At 33.5% G+C, this 9,926-nt stretch overlaps 2 protein-coding genes and 1 long non-coding RNA gene across 3 annotated transcripts; 1 reads left to right on the top strand and 2 right to left on the bottom strand.

Annotated features, from left to right (window-relative positions):
* Positions 1–640: 640 nt before the first annotated feature.
* On the bottom strand, positions 641–2,325 carry LOC109134424 (uncharacterized). Its single transcript, XM_019248165.1, has 2 exons — positions 2,211–2,325; positions 641–1,302 (listed from the first exon to the last, which is right to left on the bottom strand). Exons 1-2 carry the CDS (start codon positions 2,323–2,325, stop codon positions 641–643), a joined length of 777 nt encoding a protein of 258 aa, XP_019103710.1.
* A 2,715-nt stretch (positions 2,326–5,040) lies between these two features.
* On the bottom strand, positions 5,041–5,915 carry LOC104887089 (hypothetical protein; the record flags this gene model as incomplete). The annotated part of the gene is made up of 1 exon (XM_010671675.4): positions 5,041–5,915. A coding segment is annotated over one exon (681 nt), but the record flags the coding sequence as incomplete, so codon positions are not given.
* Positions 5,916–6,844: 929 nt separating this feature from the next.
* Positions 6,845–9,449, top strand: LOC130590588 (uncharacterized). The gene is made up of 2 exons (XR_008968436.1): positions 6,845–8,451; positions 9,159–9,449. It is a non-coding gene; the product is annotated as an uncharacterized LOC130590588 (long non-coding RNA).
* Positions 9,450–9,926: the final 477 nt, after the last annotated feature.

The raw sequence follows: 9,926 nt of genomic DNA, 5'->3' as shown, positions 1-9,926 counted from the left end.
TAATTAATTTCATAATTAATCACTAAATAATGACACTAATTAAATCGTTAATTTACACTCGCCTTTTAATTAATTAAGCTACATAATTTGATAATTTTTACTAAAACAAATAATACATTTATTATTAAATACACTAATTAATTCGGTAGTTGCTAATTACACTATGTAAATTGCTAATCACGTATTAAAACGATAAATCGTTAATTTATGCTCGCCTTTTAATTAAGCTACTTAATTAATATTTCTTACAACAATGACTAAACTTAATATTACAAACAATAATTCACTCATCATTGGTTGATTGGCGACAATTTTGCCAAATGTATTGAGCCAAGTCCTTTTGTAAGGAGTTGTGAACATCTCTATCCCACGCATCAGCTCTTCTTTGCAAATATTGTTGCATCCCTATATCATTGTAGCGACCAGGTTGAACAGAATATGTTTCAAGCCTATGGCTAGACGAAGTACTAGCAATCGAGGCATTTTCTTGCTCGAAGTCTGATGCGTCTTGATAATTTAGATATGTATCCCGTTGATCCTCGACAATCATATTGTGAAGAATGATACACGCCAGCATTATTTCCCACATTAAGTGTTCATCCCAAATGAGGGATGGCCTTTGTATTATTGCAAAGCGTGCTTATAAAACCTCAAACGCACGTTCGACGTCTTTTCGAACTGATTCTTGACGTTTGGTGAACAACTCATCGACAAGAGACAGTGGGAGTCGAATTGCTGGCATGAACACTGCCCATTTAGGGTAGATCTCATCTGTTAGGTAATATCCCCTATTGTAGGTATTACCATTCACATTAAATGTGACCTTATGAGCTCTTCCTTGATAAAGATCATCAAACACCGGAGAGCGTGCCAATACATTGATATCATTGCAAGTTTTCGGTGTTCCGAAAAATGCATGCCATATCCACAAGTCTCCAGAGGCCACAACTTCTAGAATTACCGTTGCAGATTTGGACCTACCTTGATACAACCCTTTCCATGCTCGTGGGCAGTTTTTCCATTGCCAATGCATGCAATCTATGTTGTCCATCATTCCAGGAAAACTCCGCCTTTCCCTGTCACGTAAGAGGCGTTGCAAGTCGGTTACTGTAGGCCTCCTTAAGTACTCGATCGTAAAAGCTTTTCGAATTCCTCGCACAAAGTGCACAAGGCACTCCTTTGCTGTTGATTCAGTAATTTTGATGTACTCGTCGACTGCGTCAGATGCTGATCCATATGCTAGACACCTCAATGCTGCTGTGCATTTCTGAAGAGTGGAGGCACCTAGCTTCCCAGTTGCGTCTGGTCGTTGTTGAAAGTATGGCTCTTACGCAGCGACTGCGTCCACAGTTCGAAAGAAAAGAGGACGATGCATACGGAATCTACGTCGGAACATGTCTTCGGTATATAGAGGACGATCAACAAAGTAATCGTTCATTAACCTTTGATTTGCATCAAGACGGTCTCTTGGAATAATTTTTCTTTTTTTTGGGAGATCTTATTTGAGTGGCTTCTATGATTGGAGCAACAATTGTTTGAACAACTTGTTGAATTACGTAGTCTTCTTGTTCTTCAAGATACGCGTTGTATAAAATCATGTTATTGACCATATCATCAAACTGGTCATAACTTGAACTTGAAGAATTGTAATCCAAGTTCATGTTTCCTTTTGTTGCAAGAAGAAAAGAAGAATGAAGTGGTTTGAAGGAAGAAGAATGATATTTTTTGTAGATAGAAGGATGGTGTTATGGTGTGATGTTATCATTCAACCAATTCATCTTTCGTAGACATTTGATGATAAGAGTGCAATCTCAAAAGATAAGAAAGGACTACACAATCCCAAAATATAAGATTTTCAGAAGATAAGATTCTTAGAAGATAAGATTGTAATCCACTTTTCAGAAGATAAGATTGTAATCCACTTTTCTAAAGATAAGATTCTCAATAGATAACAAATATTAAAACAATACAAACTAGGATAGTAAATACTAGAATTACGAAAGAATTAAGAGTACTAAATAAAACAACCTTATAACTAAACTACTTCATAAACTCTTCTTTTAGCTTCTCATAGTATTCGAACTCACCCGCATCAAGAGATCGTTTGGTCATCAACAATTGATACATCTTGAACCTCATTTTCTTTTCATCTCACTGCTTTTGGTAATCCATCATTTCTTCTATATTTTTCCTTATTGTAATTCGTTCACCTTGCATTTCACTTAAAGTGCTGTTGAAATCATCTAAACTTGTAGCTACTCCTTTCATTTTTCTTTGTGCCTTTGCCTTCTTCACACCATCCGAGGCGAACTGATACAACTTCATCACTTGACCTTTTTGAACTTGATTGACTCACAACAGTTGAATCGTTACCGGGTTACCATCTTGAAAGGTGTCTCATTCCCATCCAACAATGGTACATTTTGAAAGCTTTACCTTTTTGTTTTTGTTGGTATAGTTCATGAGCTTTAGCCTCTACATCCGTAATAGCCATTCCACTTGATTTCATTCGCTCGGCTTCACCGAGTTGCGATACCCACAAAGTCACGAGTCGGTTGTGGTTCTCCAATGCGCTTTAATTGACTTCATGGTCCTTGGGTGGATGAGTGATGGTTTTTTTACCACTTCAACATCGTAGATGCGCTTGATTTCTTTCCAAAGCTTTGCCTTTGACTGATCCGTTCCCACTAATGGATCACCACCACAATTAAGGTATCCAGAGACTAATGCTATTTCCTCATCATGTCCCACCTTTCTTTTAGTATCTTATCTTTACCTTTTCCACCTTGGTCCGCTTCATCTTCATCATCATCATCATAAGCATCATCATCGTCTCTGAGTTGTTGAGTTTGGTAATAATCTTCAACTAGTATTCAGTTATTGCTCCCATCTCCCCCTGGAGTTGTGGGACTTTGATCCATATATTGAGACATTGGAGATGAGAGATTCACTGGAGTATGGGGCGAGGTTTCAAAATAGAATTGTTGACTTTGGAGTACAAATGCTTGGAATAAGGCTTGGATTTGAGGGTTATTGAGCATATTTGGATCAAAAGCAATATTAGTATTTTGACGATTTGGGTTTTGTTCGAAATTTTGATGTGGAAATTTGGATTTTGTGGGGAATTTGAATTTTGTTGGAAATTTGGATTACATTGGAAATTAGAATTTTGTGGGGAACTGGAATTTTGTTGGATATTAGAATTTTGTGGGGAATTTGGATTTTGTGGGTGGTTGAGATTAAATTGATAATTTGGGGTTCTTTGAGGCCTATTTCCATAATTAGAATTATTAGGATTCATAATTATGGATAATTTGTTTGGAAGTATTTAAAGAGTAGAGGAATAAAATATAATTAAGATGAGAAAAATTAGAGAAATTAAAGATTGGAAAAGGTAGAGAAATTTGAATGTATCAAAATATGGCATAATTGGTCTCTATTTATAGACAATTAAAAATATGAACGTTGGATATATTTTTTTCAATTACCAGAATTATTTTAAATGGCCAAAATTATGCAACGGCTATTTAAGAAATTATCGTTGCTTTTAAAGGGGAAAAGGAGACACTTGGCGGCATTTGGTTGGGTAACTAGGCGCGTCAGTCTATCCATGTCAGCCTGTTGTACAATTTTTTTTTTGACTCCCAAGTGGTCCCATAGCCACGTGTTTGCTGCTGGTTTCTTCTTCATTTGGGCACCTCCCCTAGAATTAGAGCATGCTCATTAAATGTGGAACCAACCCCACTCATGTGGAGGCCCATTTGAGGAGAGAGACTACATATGGGGAGGGTATTTTTACCCATTGGAGGTGCTCTTATTGTGGAATGGAGGAAATATTTGAGTGTTTTTTTTTCTTTCTATAGTGGTGTAGTACAGTTGTACAGCGGTATAAGTGTAACTCTATTTATATTTTTCTATTTTGAGAAAGAAAACTTATTCTTTATATTTCTATAAGCTTATTCTTTATATTTCTATATGTATGTTTTTTAATATTTTGTACAAAAATTAAACTGAGATTTTATACAAGAAAAATTTAATCTAATATTTTTCATTAAAATGTACTTATTTGCTAAATAACGCCCTAGGATTTCATAGTAACGCCCTAAATACATATTTTTATACTGTATTTTATACTCTTCTATTTCTTCTCCTTCTTCCTTCCTTTTCCCTCACCTCTGTTTCCCCTTTTCCTACTTCTTTCAGCACCACAGTAAATTTCACCATTGAATTAGAGCCCCACCACCACCAATTTTCAGGTGACACCATCTTCTCCGTCGAGACCATAAACTCCCCACCACAGCTTGACCGGCGACACCCCATCAATTTATTTTTTAAAAAAAAATTATGGTGGGGCTTCCACCATGGACGCCTGTGCCTGTGGTGGGGCGTCCATGGTGGACGCCTCACCATAATTTTTTTTTTTAAATCAATCTTTTTTTCTCATAAACTCAGATCTGAATTTCATTTTTATGGGATTTGTTTTGTGGATGTAATCTTTGTTTTGTGGGATTAATTATAATCTTGGCTAAAATTGTGGAGGAGAGTATAAGAATAATATTGTGAGTAATTTCTACTGTGACTCTATGATTCTCTGAGTAATTGGGTGGGTTTTTTTTTTCTCAATTTTTTTGTAAACTGAACTTCACAGGTTTATAAAGATCTGAGTATGGAATTATAAAGGAAGACTTGAGGAAGGAGGAAGACTTGCTGATGCATCCATGAGTGTCTGCAAGTCTATTGTGAAGTCTTGAGAAATGTATTTCTAAAATGTTGTCTGCAAGTCTTGAGGAAGGAGGAAGAAAGAGGGAGAAGAAATAAGAAAGTATAAAATACGGTATAAAAATACGGATTAGGGTATTGGTAAAAAAATTTAGGACGTTAAATAGCAAAACCCAAAATATATTACATTTTTTTTGCCGAATTCAAGCGGTACCCGTTTGAAAATTTTAATGTTCTTGTTGTCCGTTCCCATCCACATGTATCCGTATTGCTACCTAGCATTGCTGTAAAACTTTGATGAAATGGACAACAAATTACAAATAGATGATGGTAACAAAAGTAATCATGTTATTCTTGTAACCGATACAATTCTGGGTTCACCAAATGACGCGAAGCAGAACAGATTGTTCTGCACTTAATCTTACTCCATATAATAAAACGATAACAAAAATATTCCTAACAAGAATGAAAAATACAAACAAATAACCATCCATAACTATTTTTTAAATATATTTCTAGCTACACAAGATGATCCTAGTAAGACCCAAAACAATGCAAGAAAGAGCAAAGAAAAACAGAGTAACAAAATCTCTAGCAGACCATTTCCTTACAGCTTTACCCTCAATCCTCATACTTTTGGCCCTTCGAAGCGCATCGACTTCCTTCAACAAATCAAATTCAATCCCTTTCTTCTTCAGTTCCTCCACACACTTACCCAACAACTTCCAATCCTCTTTCTCCCTCTCCAGAAGCTTCTCAAGATGGGTTTCGACGTCGGTCTTATACCGAACCGCCCATATGACCGCCATGGAAAAAAACAAGGAGCAAAGAGATGGGACCCATGATTTTTTACAAGCAGTTGAGTTTGTGGAGGAGATGTTGAAGAGGAGGAGGAGAGAAAGGGAGTGAAAGAGGAAGAAGATTGTGTAAAGGTTAGTGATTTCTTTTCGTACGCCGTCGATTTGTGATTCTTTCAGGGAAATTCGATCAAGGATTAAGTCCTGTTCTTTTAGCCATTGTTTGAGGAGGAGTTTGTGGGTTGGAGTTTGAGCGATTTGGTGAAGTGGGTGTTGGAGTTTTGGGTCCATTAATGGCGACAGTATTGGGTTTGTGTTGATTGTTTCGGAGACGAGAGAGAGAGAACTATAGAAAGAGAAAGGTGAGGGAAGTGTGGAGAATTTGCAGAGATCTAAGAAGATTTAGGAGAGGTGAGAGAGAGCGGGGTTTGCAACGGCTATGAGCAATTTGGGAGTTTTAAATGTTATCAACGGTCAAATTTTGTGGCGGTGTAACGGATTTGTTTCTGCCTTGTATGTTTTCAAAACTGACGATTTAGGGGGGTTTCTTTTTCAAGTAAATGGAAAACAGGTGAGGCTTGTTTATATTGGAAAATTCTAAGGTGATTATAGTGGAAATATGATCACTGAAAATGCAAGGATTTAGGCTGCGTTCTCTTGAATTTATTGGCCTTGAATTTATTGGACCTTATCTAAACTAAACTTATTGAACCTGAATTGAATTTATTGTAACATATTAAACCTGATTGGACCTGATTCAACTTATTGGACATGATTGAACCTGATTGGAACTTATTGAAGCTTATTGGAACTTATTGACCTTATTGAAACTTATTAGACCTTATTGGCCCTGATTGAAACTTATTAGACATTATTGGACCTGATATATTGAAACTTATTAAACCTTATTGGACCTGATTGAAACTTATTTAACCTTACTAGTCTTATATGCACGCTATGCGTGCGAAATCGTCTTTAAAGTTAAATTAATTACATACTTATATCTAAAATATTTTTAATTGTATAATTTTCTTTTGGTACTTGCATTTAATGGCAATTTATAGAGATTGACTAACTATATAAAAACAACTCTAGAGTGTAGTGCAACACACATATTTGTTCAAGATTTCAAGTTTTCAAGTAGATAAGAGAAAACAACTCCAGAGTCTAGTGCAAAGTTCATAAGCTTCAACTTACTGTGTGGTCTTACCGCTCACGGCATGGCAACTTCATCGGTGTCGATGTTGTTTCGTCGGCATTGGTTCACCTCCCCATCATGGTGTTCATGACATTGTCTAATTCATTCTTTAAATTGGACATCTGGAAAAATTGGGAGAAAATATGAAAATCATCAGCAAAATTGAAGGAGAAAGTAATTGGGAGAAAATATGAAAATCATAAACAAACGTAAAATTGAGCACAATGTATTGTGTAAATTGGGAGAAAATATGAAAATCATAAGCAAAATTAGGAGAAAATAATTAAAGTATGTAGTTAGAAAGTTGTAGATTAAATTTCAAAACTATATTTGAAGCGTTGAGATAATGTCAATTATTAGTTTTCTATTTAATTAGAAATTTTTATTTTAAAAAATAAATTAGATAATAATGTGAAAACTAAGAAACTGACTTCCACGTTTTAGTAGTGGTTTTTTTTACCTTATTCAATTTTTTTTTAATTCAGTTATTGGATTCCTTTTTCTGTCTAAGTTAAGTAGTTATTTTTACCTTTTTTTTTTTCTTTTTTGTATAGTGAGGGTAAAATGGGATTTTAATATTTTGGTGTCCTACCCCTCTTCACATATAGAATAGAGATTAGACAAAAAAAAATTGACCATTAATAACATAAATATTACTCCTAACGTAAATACTATCCCTCAAAATTTATTATGAAGGTATTAATTATTAAAATTCGTCCTTTTCAAAAATAATTATTATTAATTATCTCTTATGATAATTAATTTAACAAAAAAAAATTACTATTTATATATTTGCCTATACATAACTTTGACCACTAATATATCTAATACTCTTGTTTTGATTTTATAAAGCACTAATGGAAAATCAAAAGTTGATTAACATTTATTGCTAACAAGTTAAAATTGGCACATACGAAAAATTCTCACCCCACTTTCATTTATGTGAAGGTAGTAGAATGCATTAACTCGTTATCTCTCACTCTACATTTATAACTTTCATTGTTATTAGTAACGAAAATATGTTATCTCTAGTTATTTAAAGACGAATTGCAAAATATTGTAATTATAATGATTATTATTATTAACCTTAATTATTTGATCATGATTATAATATTATTTAATAATAATATAATCACCTAATAGTAATATGAATAAAATAATTGTAACACCCCGTATTTTTATACCCGTTTAGTAATTAGTTACATTGATTTATTTTAGGAAAATAATTTCAGATGTCTTTTATTAAAAATATATTTTTTTACTAGCTTTGACTTTATCTTTGAAGTGGTCAAAAACAAATTCCTAGATTTACTAGGTTTACTATCTAATTAGAGTTGAAGATTTGAAAAAAAAAAGGGAAAAAAAAAGGAATACAAATACCCAAAACCTACAGTATCATCATCATTCATCACGACATTTTTTTTTCCTCCGCAAAACTTCATCTTCTTATTTCACATTCTTTTTCTATTTTGTTTCTTCCTCCTTTAATTCTTCCTTCAACCATTATCACACATCCATTGATACATCATCTCCACCTTCATCATCTCTAGTTCGTTAGTTTTAAAAGATAGGAAATTTTTGGGTTATTGGACTTGCGGTTTTCGGATCAAGAGGTCGAGATTGTTGGGTCTTTATAGTGTAATTTCACTTTTATTACTTTTCCTAATCAAATTGCGGGTTCGTAGAGGAACCTTTTTGACTTAAGATTGAGATTTGTTAACTATGGTTGCTGATAAGGTAAGATTTCTTACTATGCTTGTACAGATGAGCTGAGAAACTGTTTTATAATGTTTGGAAATTTATTTTTACAATGAGATTGTTTTATGAAGTTTATATGTTGAGATTTAAATGGTTCTCGATATTTATATTGAAAGAGTTTATGAGATTATTCATGAGATTTATATTACAAGGAGGAAGTTCCTCAATGTTACCAAGTTGAGATTTTGAAAGGACGAAGTTCCTCACCCTTACGAGGGTTTATAGAGTTTTATTGTGGGGTTGCCGGTGAGCGGTATTCTCCGAGTTTGGAAGTATGTTGAGTTAACAATGTCTCAACAATATATTTTAGTAGTTGGGTGTATGTTGATCAATACACTTGCCATTAGTCTTCCTTCTTGGTTCGTTATCAAGTTAGGGGTATGCATACTAGGGACTTTGGTGTTTACCTTATCTAGTGAGCCTAGCTAGCTCATTAGATTTTTATTACTTCCTACTCACATATTACGAAAGGTTATATTTGAAAGTTTTACAGAATAGTTCAGAAAGAAAGAAAGATCGCATTTGAGGTTATTAGAAAGTTAATTTTACATATATAATATGTACTCCTTTTAAATGAATTTGTAAGATATTCCTATATATCTTACCTGCACATTGAATAGTTTTGTTTTATTTCAGTATTAAATCTTGCTCAGCCTTTGGCTGATATTACAGTGTTTAATGTGCAGGGACTTGAAGATAGTTAGCTCCAGTTGGGTTAAAGAGTGCGTTGCATCCCTTTTGATTTAATAGGACTTTAAAAAGACTTCCGCTGTTATTTATTTATAAGATTTATGTTCTGGTTTGTAATAATTATTTTACAGTCTATTTAGTTGTTCTGTAATAATTAGTTAAAACTTATTGGTTATTGTTTTAGTTAGAACCATTAGCCTTGCGGTTATTATTAATAATTATCGCGGCGTAGCACCTTCGGATTTCCGAGTTTATTTTTATTAAGTTGATTTCAGAAGTATTGGAAATTCAGGGTTGTTACAATAATACAAGTATAGTACTTACATTGTGGTACTTTAAAAAAATTCTAATAATAACATAATCAGCTAATAGTAATATGAATAATAAAATAATAGTCAATAATACAAATATTTAATAAAATAATACACTAATACAAGTATAATACTATATAATCATTTTGGTACTTTAATTAAAATTCTAATAATAACATAATGGACAATAATACAAATGTTTATTGAATATTGACTATTTGGACCTTATTAGACCTTATTGGAACTTATTGGACCTTATTGGACCTGATTGGAACTTATTGCATCTGATTGGAACTTATTGGACCTTATTAGACCTGATTGGAACTTATTTCCCTTATTGGACCTTATTGCAACTTATCTGGACTTATTGGACCTGAAACTTAATTTTTTAAGTTGAGGAGAACGCACCCTTAATGAATACGATCCACAAATGTAATTATGTTCACTTATATT

This window comes from Beta vulgaris, chromosome 2, assembly GCF_026745355.1.
Source record: "Beta vulgaris subsp. vulgaris cultivar EL10 chromosome 2, EL10.2, whole genome shotgun sequence".
NCBI lineage: Eukaryota > Viridiplantae > Streptophyta > Magnoliopsida > Caryophyllales > Amaranthaceae > Beta > Beta vulgaris.
This window is presented reverse-complemented; position numbering and strand designations above follow the sequence as displayed.

Coding starts and splice junctions, on each gene's coding strand:
- LOC109134424 (XM_019248165.1), bottom strand. CDS start 2,325: ATGAAGTTGTATCAGTTCGCCTCGGATGGTGTGAAGAAGGCAAAGGCA. Junction 1,303..2,210: donor CACTTTAAGTGAAATGCAAG/GTGAACGAATTA, acceptor AACAACGACCAG/ACGCAACTGGGAAGCTAGGT.